At 45.1% G+C, this 22348-nt stretch overlaps 2 protein-coding genes across 2 annotated transcripts in view; one reads left to right on the forward strand and one right to left on the reverse strand.

Moving 5' to 3' along the window:
- Window positions 1–5816: 5816 nt before the first annotated feature.
- On the reverse strand, window positions 5817–16170 carry LOC149350583 (GEL complex subunit OPTI). Its single transcript, XM_089579626.1, has 4 exons — window positions 15949–16170; window positions 15408–15511; window positions 11619–11748; window positions 5817–6042 (listed from the first exon to the last, which is right to left on the reverse strand). The coding sequence occupies exons 1-4, from the start codon at window positions 16051–16053 to the stop codon at window positions 6001–6003; spliced, it is 381 nt and encodes a 126-aa protein (XP_089435752.1). The 5' UTR covers window positions 16054–16170; the 3' UTR covers window positions 5817–6000.
- The window catches only part of LOC149350584 (uncharacterized), a 37042-nt gene continuing 27034 nt past the window's right edge, over window positions 12341–22348 (forward strand). Inside the window, exon 1 of the mRNA XM_089579623.1 lies at window positions 12341–12720. The gene's annotated coding sequence lies outside the window, so the exon portion shown is untranslated. The remainder of the gene's footprint in view (window positions 12721–22348) is intronic.

Below are 22348 nucleotides of genomic sequence, written 5' to 3' on the forward strand. Positions count from 1 at the left end.
ATCACTTGACCGCTGCACCAGGAGTGGTATGAGGGCTCTCAGTGATCTATGAACGCAAAGTAGAGAATGACCAATGCCGCATATATGTGCATTAGCACTATCGAGACATACCCTTGAGGCGAAGCTCAAGTGTCCACTCCAGTTTTATTTTTAAAGATTACCGTGCAACACGATACCATTATAACAGTTGATATTGCCACATGCACTACACCTTCAAATGAGAGGCTACCATTTCTTGAGCCACTGCGTTTGAAAAGACCAGCGGATGGCCAACGTCATGTAGGTAATGCACCGATAGAGAGCAGAACTTTATTCAGCAACTTTGTGTTAGTGGCTGAGGGGAGAATGCCGAGAATTCCCTGGTGGAACGGTTTGTTCCACCAGGGCCAGTTGGACATTTCTCGTCCAAGGTCAATCACACCTAGTTGACCAATAACCATATTTCAGCTGAATAAATGCTAAAGCTTTTTTTTATTATTTGAGGGCTTGCCGCATGGCATAAACAGAGGCTGTCGATTAGCGTGGAGACTGCTCTCATCCAGAAACCTGAGCAGGCTCCTGCTCTTAGCATTGCCCTTAGCCACAAGTGAGGTGTTTTTCCCTGGTAGCTGTAAGTCCAGCCTATAGTAATTGTCATCTTCTCGAGTCCTGCATCCCTGGACATGTCCACAAAAGGTGACAAAGATCCACCTCAGTGGTCAGCGTAGAACACTAGGGACATGTACTGGGCATATGTTCCCAATGTCAAGTTATGAGGGAGGGGGTAAGTGCATAGGGGAATTAGGGCACTTCTGCTACTCCTTATAGAGGACAAGATGGGAAGAGTGGAGTGGAGATCAAAAGGGAGGCTAGTGGGGGAAGCATTCGTATTTGGGGCATAGTGTGTGAGGACATCTGCTTTCCTCTGGTCAACATACCGAGTATCTTCTAGTATCCAATGTATTTGGATGCATTTCGATATTTCCATATTGACAGCATGTATCTCCTGAGTGATGCTTGGTGTCTTCAGGCACTCTTTTGAGTTGTTTAATAGCCGCTAAGGAGTCCGTGTAGATGTGGGCTTCGCTTATAGACGCTATGTCATTTGTACACTCCATCGCATCACGGATAGCGTAGAGCTCTAAAGCTACTCACACAAACTCTCCGCAAGTCTCCCAAAATAAGTGCTCAGAGTTTTGCACAAGCACCACAACACTCAATGCTACCGAATCTGGAATTAACCTTCTCATACGTCCACGCAAATGACCCCGTCCATCAAAAACATGAAACACACCTGACCCATACATGTAAAGTTATGCCATGGAGTGTGCTAAGCAGTACCTTAATGAAGGATCCTTACCAGATTTCTTCAATCTACTTGCAGCCACGAACTCCATGGAGTGTGCTAAGCAGTGCCTTAATGAAGGATCCTTACCAGATTTCTTCAATCTACTTGTGGCCATGAACTCTGCGGGCGTACTTGAGCAGACCCCAACGTAAACCTGGTCTATAACCAGCAATAGCCATTAAGAATATGCACATTCAGTAAAGGAAAGCAGCTTGTGGGGACATTCTTTCAGCTCAAAACATATCGGGGAATGTATTTCTGCAATGTTTAATTGAGCAAGTTGATATAGACAAACTAAAACAAAAAAGAGGTGAAAATTACAGCGACCCAGAAAAGGAATAGATGTTTATGTCGGATGCTCATTTTCCCTGTCGCTGTACTTTCGCACTGTTGCCTACAATGCAATCCCTTACAAAACACACCGTAATGTGTAATGTCAAGCTAACAAGACCTTGAACAATAACAAAAAAGGCAGTCCTGATCATTTCATTGAATACAAGATATGTTGCATGCATCTCAGCCCAAATGAGCAAAACTTTCTTCGTAATTGAACGTGCTCAGTGTGTGCAAAATGAACGAGGATTCACAAAAAAAGACAAGAAGATGTGGTGCAACTCTCAACTTTGAATCAAACAAATAAGGCTTTACAGACCTCCTTCACCCTGCGACGTCACGAAGATGCAGTGGCGCTGATGTCAGTAGAGACTTTCGTGCAGTAGGCAAAACAGGTTCCGCCTGCCTGTGCCTACCACAGCTGCCGCAGCTACCGACGGCTGCATCATGCCTGTGCACTGCAGAAGCAGCGTGTACTGACCAGCTGCGTCACTGTTCGATCCGCGTAGTATCATAAAACGGAAAATTAGATTAGCCTTAATAGGTTTCTCGCAAATAAATAGCGCATTAGGAAATAGGCCGCGGTAGTAAAAGCACGAAGTCTGGGTGTCAACCAGTGCTGTAAGTCAACGTACTTCATAGCAGGGAAATTGCTGCGCTCATTCACCTGAACAACAGCATGGTACGTGTAAAATTGAGCAAGGAAAAAAAAAAGCATGCATGTAGCTGCGCACGTATTAATCACCCTGAGCTGGTGTGAACGGGCGCCGGCAGGGTCACTCATCACCAAGGAATGCGTTATTTTGTTGATAACACAGCATGTTTTAACGTGTGTAGAAGTTATACAAACGTATAATGGCGCGTTTTAGGGCTTTTAATATATACTTGAAACTATTTCTTAACACGACCGACATAATTATTTGATACTAGTAGAAAGAAGTCTGGTAAGTTGTGACAATCTTGCGTGGTCAAGTTGGCATGCTTCAAACAGCAAGGCATCTTCAACTGCTCGCCCGAAACCTGACTGTAACGTCGTGGTCTGCCCCTGGAGGTTGGACACCCCGCTCGCACCACTTCAACCTCTTGCTTCACCATCATATACAATTCGGCCTCCCCCGCGGTGATACTATGCTGTTGTGCCGCCTGTGGCTGGGAGTGGCATTCACAAACGCCTATTCCCATCTCATCGCAATGGCAGACTCTCCAGCGTGTGACCAGTGCGGTTGTGATGAAACAATCGGACACCTTTTCTGTGACTGCCCTCGTTTTGAGCGAGAGCGCGGTTTTCTAATTGCTACTCTGTACCGCTTGGACTCGCGTCCTTTAACAGAGTCCAACATTCTGGGGCCTTGGACACAACCTTCCTCACAAAGGAAAGCGGTGAAAGCGCTCCAGATTCTTAAGGGACTCGGGGTTGTATTCCCGTCTATAATCTTTAAGTTTTCAGTGCGCGCCCTCTGTCCCCGTGACATAGTGGTCGCTGGACACTTAGAAGACTCATTTCATTGCTGCTCTTTTTCCTTTTTTCCCCTTTGTTCCCCTCCCCAAGTGTAGGGTAGCCAACTGGGCTTCGCCTGGTTAACCTCCCTGCCTTTCCGTCCTTTTCTCTCTCTCTAAATGTGCTAAAAGCCATATGCTTTCATTGCATCATGCATGTGTCACAAGCTGCTTCATGAAGTAGTACATGATTGCGAAGCCTGTTTGGAAAGAAGCAACTGCAGGCAGGCTACCAACAGAGGCACATAGCAAGATTAACAGGGGATGAGGCAATGAAAAGTGTTTTCTTTTGATGCATGAGATATGTAACCAAATTTGGTGTAAATATGAAATTGCTCTGCTATACCTAGTACAGTTATTGGGTAATTATAATTAACACCCTCGTCAAGTCACCCCGGGTCTGGAATAATTAAGTAGAAAGTGCGGAAATTTTTTATGCCAGCATGTTCCCAAAGCCCTATTCTCTATGATGGCGGTATTACTTCTAGTTTTTTTTAGATTCACAGTAATTATGTATGCATTGTCACATGAAAACTTTTCTTATAAAAATAACTAACATACTACTGCTCATGTAGGAAAAAAATAGATTTATTGCACTCCTCAACGTCTCTGGAATCGCTAGCGACAAATAGAATCATTCTATTTCCATTTATTACAAACTTACGAAGGGGTGAGTGATGCCAATCGCAGAAAATGTGGTAGATCACAAAACAAACCTGCAAGTTTATTCCCTCATTTATGGCCTCTTCGCTTTCGCTTTGGTCAAAGAAATGCGGCACTGAAATCAACAAAACCTCTGATCCCTCTTCTTCATAGTGATGCTACCATTGTGGTGCTCCGTTGTCGGAAACCCGCAGAATTCGCAACGTGCCAGGACCGTTAGAAACCCCATTACCTCACAATTTTTGACGACCACAGATCTAAAAACTGTAATTTCATGAATTTCTACTGAATATTTTGTTATAATTTTTCGTCACCAAACAGAAGACCCAGGGCTAGGAAATAATATAATTTCAGGAGTCCAAACTTTTCACCAGATCGACCAGTTTACGAAGGGGAGAAGTCAGCCTGGCTGGTACCTGATCTGACGGCCAAAAACAGCGGTTACGCGAGACAGATGAGATCGGGACCCGATCGAAGCTGTCCCCAGTTTTTGCACTTCACGACAAGTGTGTCAACAGATGGTGAGCGCACGTCGGCTCTGCCGAAAAAACGCCAGTGCTTCCCTCACTACTGTCCCGAGGTAAAATCATTCTGGCTAGTGCAGAGTGTAAAAAACTTCATATTTTATTCAATGCCTGGGGTAGAAACCAACAGCAGAAACGCTTTCTAGTCAAAATACGCTGTACATGGCCAACGCGAGCCCGTGTACTTCAAGGAATACTAAGTTGAAAGCATCAACCATTGCTATGATTCTCAGAAACTCAAAACACGCCTACAAGCCTTGAAAACTGGCGTTGCACCACCTCAAGTCAACGCCACTCTCTGGCCTCTTGCCTACCGCGAGCCCACTAGCGACTGCAGCGCCACCTCGCTTGTTTGCAAACATGGAGGAGGTCTATAAGGTAAATCAGGGATAAATAGAAAGATATCAATATACAGACGAGCTACTAATGTCTTGCGTTAAACCTTCATTTGACAAAAGGGGCATTTTGTATGAAAATGAAATGCTTGCGAGGTTAGGTTTATAGGAGGGCAGCTAGCAACTGAAGAATGAGAAGGAAAAAAAAGTGACACGCATGCACATTTCCAAAGGTGGTGCAGACATTCCGCTTACATAAAAACGTCCTTTTTGTCAAACGCAGATTAAGGTGATAGTTGCGTTACATCTCATTGTTGTCTCTTCCCATACATCCTGGTTCATTCTATCCACACAGAGCGAATTCAAAGCACAAAGGAATGCATTACCAACTAGTCTCATTTCTTGCACTGCTTAGCATAAATGACAACTGTCTCCAGCACTACCACTGAAAAAGTTTAAAGAGGCCAAACGAACTGGACATAATACACAAAAGCCATAACAGCACACAAGTGTCCTCATTCTTCTGTGCATATAAAATGCACACCTTACAGGAGTACAGACAGCAAATTTTGGTTTCTTTTTTTTTTTTTTGCAACAATATGCAAGGCATCAGTAAACATAAATTCCAAATGGAATTCGCCAAGTGCTGATAAATAATTCAAAATTTCATTAGTTCGCATTTGCTGTTTTAGTTTCCGTGTCAGAGCCGAATGATGGTTATGACATCAAATTGGACTTCGGTCAAGCGAGGCACTACAAAACTTAGATATTACGGCTAGGTGTTTTCATTCCAGCTCTTGGGCAGGGCAGACATAAGGGTTGGACTGAATTAAAGTGGCAAAGTAGCGATTATGTAAGTTTTTTCATACCTCACATGACTTGAAGTCCAGTTTTATGTCATAGCCACCATTCAGCTGTTGACACCAACACAACATTAAAGAAGAAATTCAATTACAAATTATTTACGGTGTATGTATGGGTGTAGGTGAATTCCACATGGTGACCCATGTATGCTAATGACTCACACACAGTTAAAATGAAATGTCTGCGCTTCTTTAACATACTTATCCAGAATATTTTATCAACACAGCCCTACACTCAAACAGGCTATGGATTCACAACACACAGGTGAGCATCTCTAAAAAAATTGTAGATTTATTATATGCAATGTGTATAAGACATGAGATGTGCTAGCGACAAAAAAAAACGTGAACCACTTCCGTATGTTTTATACGTCCATTTTGCCTCGCCCTAAGCACAGATGGATGGAAGAATTGTGTCACAACACACGTCACCATCAGTCCGTCTGACCACAAACACATCAGTCATATTGCATTGCAGAATAGATCATAATCCATGTTACCTGTGCCAAAAAAGACATACAAGAGAATCAGTTGCGATGGCCAAATGCAAACAGATGAAAACAAACACTGTGCAAGAACCCACTGCAGTAAGTGGCTTAATGGTTCTGGCATTCAGCTGCGAAACGAGTGGCGTCACCTCCCCCGCACTTCAAGCGGCATCTAACCACTTCCTCAGCCTTTATGACTTGCTTTGATGTTGGAGCAAGCAGAGGCAATGTTTCTGTTTCCTTTTTAAGACCTCCATATATCAAACATGCCTTAGGACTGATAATTTTGCCCACGGAATACCAAACTGTTTTGAAAGAAACAGTGCAACATCAAGCAGTCGATGCAAGATATCATTATTAGTGGCTCTTTACTAATAAAATAACAATGGAAGGAAAAGATGTTGCTAGCTGTGGCATCTGCCATCAAACCCTGAAGAACCTGAGCTGCGGCTAGCATGAGAAAAAGGACAGGGAGAGGACATGTAGAGGGAACAAAAAGGGGAGGAGTGATAGAAAGAAAGGACAGGGGTAAGGCAGCAATATACACTATATAAAAATACAGAATATACAAAATACATGTGGGCTGCGGCGCCCGTGCATGGCTGCCAAGAGTTCCTGGCGCGCAGGCATGAAAACTGGTTTTTGAGGAAAGGAAATGGCGCAGTAAATGTCTCACACCTCGGTGGACACCCAAACTGCGTCGTAAGGGAAGGGAGGACGGTGGGAGTGAAAGAAGAAAGAGATAAAGAGGTGCCATAATGGAGTGCTCCAGAGTCATTTCAACCTCCTGAGGATCTTTAACGTGCACTGACATCGCACAACACACAAGCGCCTTTGCGTTTCGCCTCCATCAAAACACGATGGCATGCAAATTCCCTACCCCTCCTTTGCTCATTTTACATAGAACGGATGCTTTCAGCATCAATGGTTTTCTGCAGCCTCAACCTTGTTTGTAGAGTTCTCTACTGTTCAAGGCAATGTAGGTACATGCTCCTCAGACTTTTCACGATCTTGAACTTATGGGCTCAGCTTCGACCACGCCTGAACCCTACTCACAAATTTAGATGCCGTTTCTATAGCATGACTGGCGAACAGGTGGCAGATGAGTACACCATCCATGACCATAAAATTTTCTGGCCATTAGGCCATTTTTTGTAAAACCAAGCTTTCAAAAGCAGGTGCAACCTTCCCTTAGCTTTCGTCCCTTGCCTCGAAACTGCCTGTGCAAAAATCCTTCAGTTGCCGAGCGTCAGATATCGAGACGGCCAAGTGGTTCAGCCAATTGGCACCACTGCAGACCCTTGCACACAGCCGTGCCCAAACTTAGTTGTTTCTCTTTGTTTTAGTGCATAACTATGTTCCTGAAGGCTTGCATAGTGAATCTGTCTGCACTGCAGTTCACATGGATAACAATAACGCTTACTTGAATATAAAAAAAAAGAGCATATTTTTAAGCATACGTTGTAGATTAGGTGGCAGCATGTATAGCAGAATAAGTTATCCACTCTGTCGAAGTGAGGTTGGAAGGAGCAGATCAGAAGCAGAAAATTTAGGAGAAGAAAATGAAGATGACCAGAACTAGTAGCCACAAGTAGTAGCCACAAGCAGGTGCCTCAGGTACTTGTATAAAAAAAATTCTGGTCCCAAATTAAACAACAGTATTTGTCACTGAATTTCTTTGCATTAGATTGGCTTAGCACAGGATTCCTAGAGCAGCTAAAGCATTTATACAACAGTTTAATCAAGCGTTATGCTAGTGCATCTGAAAATTTATTTATGTTGCTCTGTGCTCTCTTAGAGGTAACTTCTGCAATTAAGAAAGCAATACAGCCCCATATGTGTCCTCAGTCACAGTTAGGAAAAGAACCCAACTGCCCTCACTCAGGGCGTCCTCTGAGGCCCATAAGTGGGCGTATGCACCGGCTCCTGGAAACAAAGGCCCCACTAACCCCACAACAGTCCTTTGATCAGCTCTGCTGGCTGTTTCTAGGGCATGCTCAAAAAAAGAAAATTCCTCTGAGATGTCGCAACCGGAACTCCTCAGCGTGCTTTGGGTGTTGAGCTGCATGCATTGGTACCAGGAGGGTGATGGTCTTATAATGGGAGTTCACAGAGAAACACCCTTTCAGCTGACCCTGTACCCGAACCCGTTCCTGAAATGCTGTCAATCCAACAGCATTGTAGCTTGGTACCAAGCAGAGTCTTTCACACACCACGTATGCATAGGTGAAAGCCTTTTACTTATTCTCCACATTTCATTTTTGACCTCTCCTTTCCACGAGCATGTGCAAGTTGACTTCAGCATCCAGACTGCAAAATTACCAACATGCACTGATGCCATAACAGAAAATATACAGTGCAAAACGGCCCTTTGGAGCTGGGGGACGACATGCGTCGCTAGGCTCAGTTTTTTAAGAAATTCAGCTTATTTGTGATTTTAACAATAACCTTGTCTTGTTCAGAGCAAGAAAAAGGTAAGACCCACATAATGCAGTGCGTGAATCCCCTCATGTATATTTCCTCTGAACTCCACGTCCAAAAGCACCCAGACATTGATAAGGGCCCCCCTCCTACTCAATTCTTTTTTTTTTTGCTGGTTTTTGTACTCAGCGCATAAGGATCAGATATTTGCCATTCTTCCAATAAGCTACAGCGTTCCGCATCTTTCCATGTTTTCGAAGTGTGAGGCGGATGTGGGGCGGGGCTGAGGACCAAGACAGGCACATGCGATAAATGAACTAGAAACACACTAAACACTGGGGGAGCGAATCCCGGCTCAAGCGATACTGCCAGCGGGCCTTGCTCGGGAAAGGGGAGTGATCTGCATGCACACAAAAGAGAGGCGATGCAACATGCAATAAATAACACCTACGTGCTGTGTGATGTCAGTGCATCTGAAAGGTACATTGAGGATAACATCAAACAATTTTTGTTCCTAATAAAAATTAATTCTACGGCTCTTTCCGGACAAGCTGATGTTTGTCCCGCAGCAAAAGACACATTATTTGCTGAGAAAATTGCATTTAAAACTTTTTGCACAACTTGGTACAAACTGGCGACATCTACACCAAAAAGGACTCTGTGTTCACCATTTTGACTTGAACAATGGTGCAGCCTGGCCTCTAGGGTTCATGCCCAAGAAACTGTGTTGATGAACCACAGTTCACTTGCAAAATCAGCCAGCAATGGTGACACCTGTACTTAATTTTGCAGCCTTTCCTACCTAAAAAAAAAAAAGCTGCATTTTTAGTCAGACCAGTGCTTATGTTGTTAAAGTGCTTTAATCCGTCGATACAGGCCTACTTCAATTTGCCCTCAGTGTCCCTGTAAAGGGCAGCTCCAGGGACTTCTTAAAATTATCATAGCCTAATGAAACTTACCGTATTTTCCGGTGTATAAGACGCACCCTTGTATAAGACGCACCTGCCATATATACAAGCTGTCACTGAAAAAGTTCGTATATAAGACGCACCCGTGTATAAGACGCACCCCAGTTTACCCAGTTAGGCTAGTGAGGCTTAATTAAACACGCTTGCGCGACTATCGCGAAATGCACCGTACCTGTGAGCAATTCTGAAGCAACGCTAAGTTGGTTGGTTGGTTTATGGGGTTTAACGTCCCAAAGCGACTAAGGCTATGAGAGACGCCGTAGTGGAGGGCTCCGGAAATTTCGACCACCTGGGGTTCTTTAACGTGCACTGACATCGCACAGTACACGGGCCTCTAGAATTTCTCCTCCAAAGAAATTCAACCGCCGCGGCCGGGATCGAACCCGCGTCTTTCGGGCCAGCAGCCGAGTACCATAGCCACTGAGCCACTGCGGCGGCCGCAACGCTAAGTGATCGAAAAAGGCAACACTCACGCCATACCCTTCCACGTTTTAGCAAAAAAAAAATAAAAATCGATAGAGCTCTCCATATGTACATAACAACATTTTATTTCTACTTGAAACCTTCGAAGTCTTCATCTGCAGATGCGCTATCAAAAGGTTCACTCATTTCTGGAAGCAACTCGGCTGAAACATGCACTACGTACACGGAGCAATAAAAGTTGCAAAGGGTGACTAAAAAAGAACGCCGGCTTGTCTTGACAATGGCGAGAAACGCGATTGCCACCATCTTTTGGCGCTTCTCATTACTTTTGCTTGGGGCCTCCGAAACAGCCGCGCGTTTGTGATCCCGGAAGTCGTCATCCTCGCCGTTTCATGATAAAGATCACCTAGAATGTCGCGCACGGCGGTCCCGGTATTGAAGTATTAACCGTGTTACAACCGCGTTATTGGTAGTGATATTTTTTAGGTGAAAAAAGCTTGAGCATGAACCGGAGTAATCGATGAAGTCGCAAAAAATGATGAAAAATTCGCATATAAGACGCACCCTTGTATAGGACGCACCAGCAAGATTTTCGAAAAAAAGCCGCGTCTTGTACACCGGAAAATACGGTATCTGTAGGTTTTTCTCTCATTCCTAATTAGTTCCACCAAGTTGGGCAGTTATGCAACATTTCATTCCAGTGGAAATCGATTTTGAAGTCTGTCGTTTCCGTGGCCTCAGTTCAGATGACTTCTATGGGCAACACTGCATTTTTGATGTTACAAGCATTGACCAAATGTTAATACCAACTCCCTGCTTCACTAAAAAAAATTTGAGACGTTTGTTAGGTTGCCTCAGGCATTTTATGAAAAGACCCATCGTTTTCAGTCACTACTTCAGCCACTCAACAGATGTAACGTTTATGACATCACCACTGCATCATGCAAAGCATCATCCCTGGCCATGGACTGAGTTTCACTTTGGTTTGCTTTCACTGTTTAAAAAATTCCACTCAGTACTTTGAAAAACAGTTTGTTACGGTAGAGAGAGAGAGAACTCTTAAGGAATTTAATGTGATCTCAACTGATAACCTTGGAAAAAAACCTCGTAATTACCCTTTAAGGAACCCTAGGTGGTCTAAATTAATCCGTAGTCCTGCCCTACAGAGCCTCTCATGCCCATGTGACATTTTGGGACATTCTATCGACATTATTCAATTACGAGAAATTTCTCGGAAAGGATAAAGAAAAGTTCACATCTCAGTGACTGACTGCTTTGAAACTTTAATTTACGTGCTCAAACTGTCAAAAAGAAAGATGGCAAAAAAATTTAAATATCTGCAGCATCAACACTCTAGCACACACCTTCCTAACCAAGAGAAAAAAATATAAATTCTGCAGATCACAACTACAGCAAACGTCACAGTACCATAACTTATCACATGAGGAGTTAAAACAATGAGGTTTACAAGGTACTTTACTCCATGCAACAATGCAATTGAAAGCACCAAATTTTTTTGTATTTAATTGTTTCAGTTTCACTGTTGATACTGTGTAACTATATAGCTCAAAGGCAGTGCTGTAATCATATTCAAAACTCAACCTTCGGAGCTTAGACTACCTATTTACGAAATACAAATAGGCTAAGTTCAAACTACCATGATGAGAGCTGCAGACAAAGTAATTTAGCATTTCCCTTTGAATACAACCCCCCTTTAAACCAATGCGACAGCTGCCCAGATGTAGGTCCCAAAACGTATTGCATAAAAATACTCACCAGAAAGCCAGCAAATGATGTGACAAAACCTTCTTTCACTAGCTCCCACACTCCACCATACTCTTCATCATCCACCTTTTGGAATGAGCTTGTGTATCCATACACAAGAACAGTGTTAACACAGAAGAACCTGCACACAGAATGTGTTCAACATAAACCAGGGGCAAACTAATGGCCAACTCTCAAAAGGATAGGCCAGATGGGAGTAAGGTACACACCAGTGGCTTTTTCACTATAAAAATATAAAGGACACTGACTTTGTCACAAGGAAAATGTTTGCTAAGAGGGGCAGCGGAAGGTACTCCTTCACTCTATTATGTTTAATTATCCTGATGACAAATACATTTTTACGCAACTATCTGAGCTGCATTTGACATCGTCAGAGTCAGCATGCTTGTTATCATCTGTGCATCTAGCGCTGCACGAGTAATACCTGAAGCAACTGATAGATTAAACCATTAAAGCTAAAAACCAACAGCAATAGCAGCAGTTCAAAAAACAGAATCAGCAGTGAAGACAGTTAAAGGCTTTACCATGCAAGCACATGGCAACAGTTCAGTGAGGCCTTGGCACAATATGCGACTGAAATTATCAGAATCATGAATAACTGATGCTGCCAGTACTGTTAATAAACACATTTTTTCCCTAAACCACAAGATCATACTTTAAAACCATTATAACCATTAGCAGCTCGGTTATGCTGCCTTCAGGACAAATGCCTTGCCCACTGACCTTTAATCAACCCTGCCCTGCTCGACCTGCGGCCACACCCACCATGCACATTTCCTAATCGCACCAGCTAACTAGACACTAATCACTAGATGCTACGTTTTCCTCCTGCTGGAATACACTCAGTTAACCTGACAGACCATGAGTTATCTGTTCTTTGCATAACATGTCAAGCCGAAGTCCATTTATTTTCCTCTTAATTTTCATCAGTATATCACTGACCAAGAGTTTGTTGTCTAATCGATGTTGCTCTTTTTTTGTCTCTCATTGTTACCCTTGTCACTACTTTCGCAGAATATTATGTGGACTCAACTCTGATGATGACGATGGTGATGCATGATGATTAAGATGAACAACACTATTCCAGGGAAATGTAAGCAGGACATTTTAAGCTCCTTTGTGTAGCAACTGGGACTAATATATTTATATGTTTATGGTGGGCTGGTGTCTGTAAGGTCAGTTAGTGGAGCAGTGGCATCTGAGACTCGTTGGCTGCAGTTTCAATCTCGTCCAATGCACTGGCTGCTTAATGCTAAAAAAAAAAGAAAGGGTGATGTACCACTACAGATAAACAAATTGTGTATTAAAAGCGCAGATCAACACTACGCAACCTCGTTTTCTATTAGTCATGGAGGCTGACATATTAAGATTGCAACATCACATAGCAAAGACATAAAGCCACACCACACTGTCAGCAGTGCCATTGCTTCAGTAGCCGACTACCCAACCCATCATGTCACATTATGTCCCATAATGTAGTCACTAGTTCCCCTTGTATTGTTGCATAGCAATCATGACAGCAATTGGCACACCCAGAAAAAGAAGAATTATCGTAAAATAAAGACACTAAATATAGTCGATGGTCAATGCTTGTAGCAATTAAGGGTGCATGCCGAATTGTGAGACAGTGACATGAGTTGCAAGCAAACAGAATCATGAGCAACTAAACAACGCTGTTGACCGAAGACAAAGCATTTCTACAAAATGCTTCAAGAAATAGTTCAACTGCATTCAACTTTCTGGCACCTGCTATATAAAGATCACAATCCTCAAGAACTGCATAAAACAGCACTACGAAAGACGAGACAAGAGAAAGACAAACACCAGCGCTGACTAACAACCAAATGGTTTATTGCTACAGGTGAGGCAGCATATAAATGAAATGGCACGAGTAAAAACACAAGAAAAACATACAAAAAAGATACCGCACAACCACATAACCTGACTGAAAAAAGGCACATCACTGATTAAGATATGCGTGTTCCTTAGGTAGTAGATTTATCATCGTTCGTTGCGCTGTTTTATCCAGTTCTCCAAAAATGTACCAACCAGCCCGAATTTGCCCTCTTCTACAGTCCTCAAGTTTATTGTCAAGTGCTTTTCTGACATGGATGTGAAGAGTAACTCTAGTCGGCTACAAGTCAACAATGAAGCAGCAGATGCCCACCAAATGAGACCCTCCAGCCAATGGTGTCAACAGATTTTTACCATGCTGGGGTTAATCCAATTAAGGCGTAGTTATCCCCATTCATCTGCCACACCCTGCGATTTCACACTAGCAAGCAGGTCCAAGGGGATCGGTCAAGGGAGAGAGGAGAATCAGTCAACGGCATTTGCTGGAGAGGCTCCTTTCAAAGGCATTTGCCGCTTCATTCTCGAGTCGTACTCAACTATAGCATCAGTTCCGGAGCAGAAAGTTATGTGGACAAACGAGACTAAGAAGTTTGCAGGGACAGTGTGGCTGCAGCTGGCACAGGACAGGGTAAATTGGAGAGATATGGGAGAGGCCATTGTCCTGCAGTGGGTGTAGTCAGGATGACGATGATGATGATGAACATCAGTTCCTCGCTCAAAGCAAGGCAGTCAAAGCTTTAAAGGCAAGGGAATGAGAAACCTTCCTTTATTTACTGGTTGCCGCTCATTAGAGACAACTACTAACGTGATCATTCCCTTCTTAATTCTTCCATCTCTTCCACCCCATTATCTAACCATCTTAGTGCACCGAATATAGGGAAAACCCTAGCACTTATCGCTACCTCTGAGCCTGCCCCTCCCCGATAGCCGTACCCTCCATACCCTCCGCCCACACCCACCTCCGCTCTTTTGACCACTGTTGCCTCCAAAGAGTTCCTAAGCTGATCAAGAGGGCTAGGCTGGAAGGGGCAGCCAGAGGTGTCCTGGAAGGAGGACTACTCCCAGGAGGCTACAAAAAAAATTAAGTTTATTCTCCTAGCGATGGCCAAACTGCACTGGGCAGGACATCTAGTGTGCCCAACTGACAACCAGTGTCTATTAGAGTGTCAGAGTGGATGCCAAGAAAAGGAAAATGTAATCAAGGACAGCCAACAGTCAGACAGAGTGACAAGCTTGTTAAGTTTGTTGGAATAATGTGGCCACAGTTGGCACGAAACAATGATATCCAAAGATCACTGGGAGAGGCTTTTGCCCTACAATAGGCTCAACTTGACTGATGATGATGAACACAATGACGAACCACTCTGCACCAGGGAAAAGTATACTGGACATTCTAAGCTCCATCTTAAAATATCTCGAAATAACAGCCAACCATGAACATACATATGGTGATGGTTTGCTGGTAACTGCAAGGTCAGCTAATGCAGCAATGTCATCTTAAGCCCATTGCTTCAATCTTGTCCAATCCAGCTGCTCGATGCACAAAAATAAAATTGACATGTCACTGCAAGGATATATATATGTAAATGAGGGCAGAGAACATCTTAGAAATAAGTGTTATGTTACAATGTCAACCAGCAAATTTTGGCTTGTGTGAAAAGCAGCCATTTGTGTAGGAGAAGGTTAAACTAACAATAGGTGACTTTGCACGCTTTACCATGAGTGCACGTTCACGACAAAAAGTTCTCGTCTATAGTGGGGGCCACTACCCCTCCCCCCGGTCACTTTGCGCACGCCGATGGTGCCGGAATTTGTAGCGTCTCTGATGACTAGGCCAGGGTGACATGATTATTTATTCCGCATTCTCAGAATAGCACTGCTCCTTGGAATTTCTATTTTGCATGGTTTCTTGGCACGTGTACTTACAATGCGATTCCCAAGAATCCTTTGAGTGGCACCAGGCCCCAGGCCAACCCAAGCAAAATTCCAAGGATTTGTCGTGACCAGTACAAGACGTCAAGGAATTCGTCCTGCAAGCACGCGCAGATGGAACACAGTAACAGTTACAGCCAAGCGCGTGTTCCATCTGGGGAGGGCACGCACCCCGCATCAACAATCGCGAACACGTCAGTCCGCGCCAGAGCAGTACGGTGCGGATGGTCTCCGATTTAAGCACGCATCAGTTCGATCTAAATTACAAAAAGTAAACGGGGAAAGAGGTCCCCAATATACGCTACACTTGAAACGAGTCCGGGTAGCCTTGCTGTCTAGTAAGATACTTCACGTTTGCAGCGTTCCACACCAATAGTATATAACACACCTTGTCGTGTCCTCAAGTGCGTTTCAGCCGCACGAAAAAAAAGCGCGAAGAAAAATCCACGAATCCAAGCAGCAAAACAACGAGCGTCGAATGCAATACAGTTTAGTCTAGTCGGAGGAAAGAACACACGGAGATTCCACCTCTCACCTTGTCGGGCCATTCGGAGTTCGGCGTGAACGCTCGCACCCAAACTGAAGATAAGCTTCCCTTAGCATGGCCATTTCTCTCCGCTTGTTTCCGCCTCTGGTTCATTTTTACCAAAACTCGGAGAGACCAAATAGTGAACTCTCACAAAACAGATTTCCTCACAAACTTCCTCACGCTCAGCACGCCGACCGAGCCATGATTTCTTATTTCGAGTTCTGTATCCCCCTGTCGGTGCATATGTCACGCGCAATAAGATTTCACCTTAAGAAAGAAGTTGGTTTAAAACATAAATAAGTAAAGCTCCTGGTAATGCCTAAGAGTATAATTTTGCAACTTTCCAATTATTATGCCAAGCACTCTGCAAGCATCGGCTCAAAACTAAGGCCTCAAGGCGCGTTATTTGAATTTAAATGCTTACTGTGCCTTCATCTTTGCTCATTTGCTTACTTTGCTCCCGACAGTTAAGAGGCTCCTCATACAATGGTTAGCAGAGCATACAACCACCCTCCTTCGACAGAAGTTACTTGGATGTTTTAACCGGCAGAGAGACTGCAGTTAAAGAAGCTAGCCGGTGTAACTTTATTTCACGGGTTGAATGCAGAGCTAAAGTCGCGACCTTTGCTCCCACCAACCTCCATAAAAAAAAAAAAGCAAATGCCTTTTTTTATTGTAATTGCAATCCTTCCCAACCGTTCCAGAGCCTGTCATGAAGTTACATTCTGGTCTGTAGAGCAGACAGCGGGAAATTCGAGTTTATTGAAGCAATGATGGCGCGCTTCTCGGGAAATAAAGAGGAATACAGATTTTTATTGAAGCAACCTTAAGTGGTCGGATCCCCTATTCCCGGAGTCCGTTGGAAGCTGCTGCAGCTCGGGCTCACTCCACCATCTCCTGCTGGCGCCGCAGGTCAAAGCCGTACAGCGCGTCCTTCCACTGCTCAGCCTTCGGGTCATTTATTCTTGGTATGTCGGGGTTTTCCTGGCAGTCCCACACCATGTGGTACTGCCTCCTCTTCGCAATGTATGCATTCTGGTTCGTATTATTCCAGATAACGCACCGTGGTGGCTCTGTGGGTTGAATCTCAGCCGCAGCGGCCGCACTTCAATGGAGGCGAAACGCTAAAGGCACGTGTGTGGTGCGCAATTTCAGTGCATGTTAAAGTTCCGCAGGTGGTCGAAGTTATTCTGGAGCTCTCCACGACGGTGGCGCTTTCACCCCCTCCCCGGTGCGGTTGATGAATGAATAAGTGCATTGAACTTTATTTCCATAAAGGAAGGGAGTTCGAGGATGGTGATTTTGGCATTGAGTGGTCTTCCCTGTACCGGGAGTTCATTGACGCTCGCGGCTGCAGTGTCGCCCGCTCAATCAGCAGAAGCTTGTCTTGCAGGTTGGCGCTGATCTGCATACAAAAGTGCCTCCCACTGCTCGGCTGACGGATTTTTATTTTAGGGTTGTACATGGCTCGCCAGACAGCCTCGTGTTGACATTGCCAGGAATTCAGGACAAGCGCTTTTAGTTTCCTTGGCTGCCTCCACGCGGCACATGGCTTTGAACGTTCAAAAATAGCGCCTTGACGTCATAAGAAATAAAGAGGATAAATGAGTGGCGGCCCTGGTCGGACGCTCTCCGGAATGTCTGATAATGAGTGCCCACCGAGAAGTGAGACAGTTACTGCGCCTTTCCTTTCCTGAAACCCAATTTTCGATTCCGGATACATCCTGTTGATCATCTTAGGTTGTACATTGAATGTCTGTGGTTGCCTGAGTGTAATTTTTTCTTCTGTATTTAGCTTCCTGTCTGGGAGTGGATATATCATCCTTGAAAGTTTGTAGTGTTGTATAATGTTCGTGTATGTGAGTACAATAGGATACAACATTGGAGAAGAAATTCTAGAGGCCCGTGTACTGTGCGATGTCAGTGCACGTTAAAGAACCCCAGGTGGTCGAAATTTCCGGAGCCCTCCACTACGGCGTCTCTCATAGCCTTAGTCGCTTTGGGACGTTAAACCCCATAAACCAAACCAAACCAAACCACAACTTTAAAAACAGCAGTTGCTAACCGCCGTCCGCGGCGTCTTGTATTACGCCGCTGGACAATCGCAACAGTAAACGACATCAGGTTTTTAATGTTTGACTATATCAAACAATCCACGCATCAAAATTCTAGAGCTCATAATTTTTTTTCTTGTGATAAGCTTCTTGTTTAGGTAACAAGAAACGTTTAAGCAGCGGACGTGCCAGCGGACTACTAGAGTCGAGCAGCGGCGTTCGCGCCCTCATTACCCTTTATTTATTGATGGGCTGGGGCCCCTATAGTAATTCTGTCCCGACTTGGGACTCTACCCTTTAATATTCGTTCCACACCTTGTCAATCGTACCTTTATTATAAATCCTACACACCGACTGCGAGTCGAACATAATTGTTGGATTAATTGTCGTCACTACCGCTAAGCTTCCTCCGCTGCAACCGGATTGTCAGTTCTTATGGACACACAGTTAATTAGCTCCCCCTCCCTGTTTGTCACTACAATCACCATTTTGTCATCCACCGGGTCTGCCCCATAGGTGAATATCGTGCTCGGGTATCTACCCCAGCAGCACTGATTGCTCTGGCCCTGGCTTCCCTTCCTTCCTTCCTTGTGATATTCAGGGTGCGTATTCCTGGGTATCGGTCTGATAATAATTTTGCCCCATAGGCTCTCTGGAATATCTCCCTTATAATTTGCAGAAATTATGCAAGGAAACCCTAGCCTGTCCAGTAGAGCCCCTTCTGCTTTTGTTCTGCCAACCTGGCCTTTCGCGCTAAACTATGGGCCTCGATCAGTTATTTTAAAGAGTTATAGGTTCCTAACCCTTCTAGCCTCTCCGTCGGTGCACATACCGGTAACCCGATTGCCCGTTTTCCGAATCATTCCAGTTATCTTCTGGGCTTTGCTCTTCATTAGCGTTAAGTATACGGTACAACGTACCGTCTTTGTCAAAAGTTCCAGCTTCCCTGAAGCTGAAATGGTCGTTAAAGGGAAGGGCTGGGGGTCTTCTTACCTTCCAACACCTTTTGATCTTTAGGAAAGCCACAAGGGCTCCACTATACAAGCTAGAACCAAACCATGAAGCCTGGTTACTTTTGGCAAAGAGGGTACGTTACCTCCCTGTACAAGCCTTATCTTGAAAAGTGCGCTCACGGGCAGCATTCCTTTATTGACACCGGCTAGCTTCTTCAACGGCGAGGTCTCTTTGCCGCTTGAAAAATCAAAGTAAATTCTGCCGAAGGAGCGTGACTGTATGCTCTGTTAACCAGACAGCCTTGGATGATAGTTATACGGCCACAAACCGCAAACATGGATTGAAGGAAAAGGATAACCGCAAACATGGATTGAAGGAGAAGGATATCTTTTTCCTTCAATCCATGTTTGCGGTTTGTGACCGTATACCTATCATCCAAGGCTGTCTGGTTAACAGAGCATACAGTCACACTCCTTCGGCAGGATTTACTTTGATTTTTCAAGCGGCAAAGAGACCTCGCCGTTGAAGAAGCTAGCCGGTGTCAATAATAAGGAATGCTGCCCGTGAGCGCACTTTTCGAAGCGCGCTTCCGGCGCTCGGCAGTACAGCTGATTGAGGAGCTCATACCCTGAGAAGCGCAGTTCTTCAGACTTTCCAATACCATAGCTTCCTATATCTTCTTGAGACCCGGCTGTGAAAACTTTGTTCAACATATACTGGACAATGGAACCGCAGGCGCGGCAGCCATGGATGGTGGTTTAGTGCCGTAAAAGTCCCTATCTATAGGCTTCTTTAAGGACCTATGCTGCTATCTGTAGTGAGCATGATCAAAGTACTGTTTCTCTCCTCTTCAGGAGCTCTTAAAAAGGTGGAAGTCAATGCGAACACGTTGCACAGTGGCGGTCAAAAAAAAAGCAAGAGGACCAACTCACATGAGCACACATGGGAGCGAAGATGCGATTTTACTTTTCGCTTGTGCTTGGGACATGTGAGTTTCTTCATATCGGGCATTTCCCAGCACACAGCCAAAGGTTCGAAACGCAGCAATATATGTTTAAATGACGTTTGAAACCAAAATTATCATATCTCAAGCGTTTGAAAGAAATACGTGACACAGCTTACACTCCGTCTCTCGGGATGTTATAGGAGGCTATGCTCTCAAGTAGCCCAAAACTTTGTAATAAAGTTGTTTCATTTTTATGAATGTTGAAATAACGCTGTGTATTCTGTGATAACGTTCACCTAACGTTTAAATTTAACACATAGGCAACATATTTTTTCGCGGTTTGGCTGCTGACTCGAATGACGCGGGTTCGATCCCGGCCGCTGCGGTCGCATTTCGATGGAGGCGAAATGCTACAGAGACCCGTTGTAATGATCGGAGGCCCAGCCAGCGGAGAACGGCGAGACATTCAGGCGCCATCAGGTATGCGGCCGAAAGCGCTGCTGTTTTTCGGAGAAGACGCAAGGAAAGGGGTGCCTGGGGGCGGCTTCTGGCGACGGCGTCGGCGGACAAAGGCTGTAATCCCCTTCGCCGGCGATGCTGACTGCAGCTCTGGTGCCGAACTGCGCTCCTGGGGACTGGCAGCGGAAACAGGCGAGCCAGTCCGGCGTCATCAGGCTACTGCGACGGAAAGCGCTGCTGTTCGGGGGAGACAAAAGAGACACTGCGTGGGGCAGCTACTGGCGACGGCGTCGGCGTACACAAAGGCGTCTAATCCCCTTCGCCGGGAAGGCTGAGCGCGGTGTTTCTCCCGGACTGCCCGTGGACTGACCGAAGAGACCCAGTGGCGACGACGGCGGGGGCGACGGCGCCACCAGCTCATTTCCCTCGTGCGCCCTGAGGAGCCGACAAAGCGGAGCGGCGACACGGCTTATTTGTCCCTGAAGAGGTCACCGGTGTGAGCGGTCAGCGCTCGCGTCCCCATCGATCAAGCTCATCACACAGCAGCAACGACCTTCGGGCCTGGTCAAACAGTTCGCGACTGAGTGACGCCAATTAAGTTCCTGCTTGCCCGTGTGTCTGTGCGGTGTGCGCGGGCACGTGGGGAGGGCGGAGCCTAAGAAGACGCTAGCGGCCCATTGGACGCTCAACCAGAGATCAGATTCCCTAGCTGGGTGCCTGGGGAATGTGAACTGAATTTAAGGAGCAATCTGTGGGGTGCCAGATGATCCTCCCCCATTTTCTGACTTTGGTCTACTTGCTACTGTACATAATGTAAAATAAACCTTCAAGCTTGCTATTCCTCCCGAAGGCTTCCCTCCGTAGTCTGGCTGCTTCGCCCTAATGCGGTGAAGACCCTGGTCCCGATACCCGAGCACATGTATCACCGTGTACTGTGCGATGTCAGCGCACGTTAAAGAATCCCAGGTGGCCGAAATTATCCGGAGCCCTCCACTGCATCGTCCCTCATAGCCTGAATCGCTTTGAGACGTTAAACCCCATAAACCAATCTAAAACATCAAAACATTTAGATAACCTGTCAGATAAAACTAAATACATTGTAACTTACCGTACAGCATATCTTTTATGTTTTTTTATGTAATTTTTATGTAATTTTCTAGATCTAACTGAAAATTAACATAGAAACAAGCACGGATGTAACGTGGAAACGTAGCTCAAAGATTATTGTACCATTAACAATTCATGGTGAACGTTAAAACAATGATCAGCTATAATGGAATTAAGTTAGTAAGGACCTCATTATATGATCACGTTTTCAGTGGCTGCCGCCGTTTTCTCTGTGCGTTGATAGATACCATTAAAACTCGACGAAGCTTACACTTTTAGCTGAGAACGACACCTAGGGCATAGCGGGGGATGTTCATGTGCGTAAGTGTGCGCGGGCGAGCGTGTGAGCTCGCCGTCCATGTCAATCACGGACTATATTAGGCACCACGGCAGCTTGGCTCAGTCTTCGGCCTACATATGAGCTCGAGTCTGACTTTTAAAACGGTAGAATTTCCTGCAAGATTGTGGCGAAGCGACCGACACCACTACTGCTTCACGTCACCGTACACCGGAAAAAAAAAAAAAAAATTCTGCACTGACGAAACGGTAGCGTCTTCTAAACTATGCCCACCGCTGGGAGGCGCTGTCATCGCTGGCTGTACCGGCTGCATTTAGCAAATAGGCGTCCCGCCACGGTGGCTCAGTGGCTATGGCGTTCGACAAGTAATCCCAAGGTCGCAGGATCGAATCCCGGCCGTGGCGGTCGCATTTCGATGAAGGCGAGATGCAAAAACGCCCGTGTGCTGTGCGATGTCAGCGCGCGTTAAAAAGTCCCAGGTGATCTAAATTATTCAACAGCCTTGCACTACGCCGTCCCTCATAGCCCACGTGTCGCTTGGGGGCTTAAACTCCACATACCATACCATATATAAACTAAACGATGGGC

This window comes from Amblyomma mixtum, chromosome 3 (assembly GCF_055824585.1).
Source record: "Amblyomma mixtum isolate Tamu chromosome 3, ASM5582458v1, whole genome shotgun sequence".
Lineage (NCBI taxonomy): Eukaryota > Metazoa > Arthropoda > Arachnida > Ixodida > Ixodidae > Amblyomma > Amblyomma mixtum.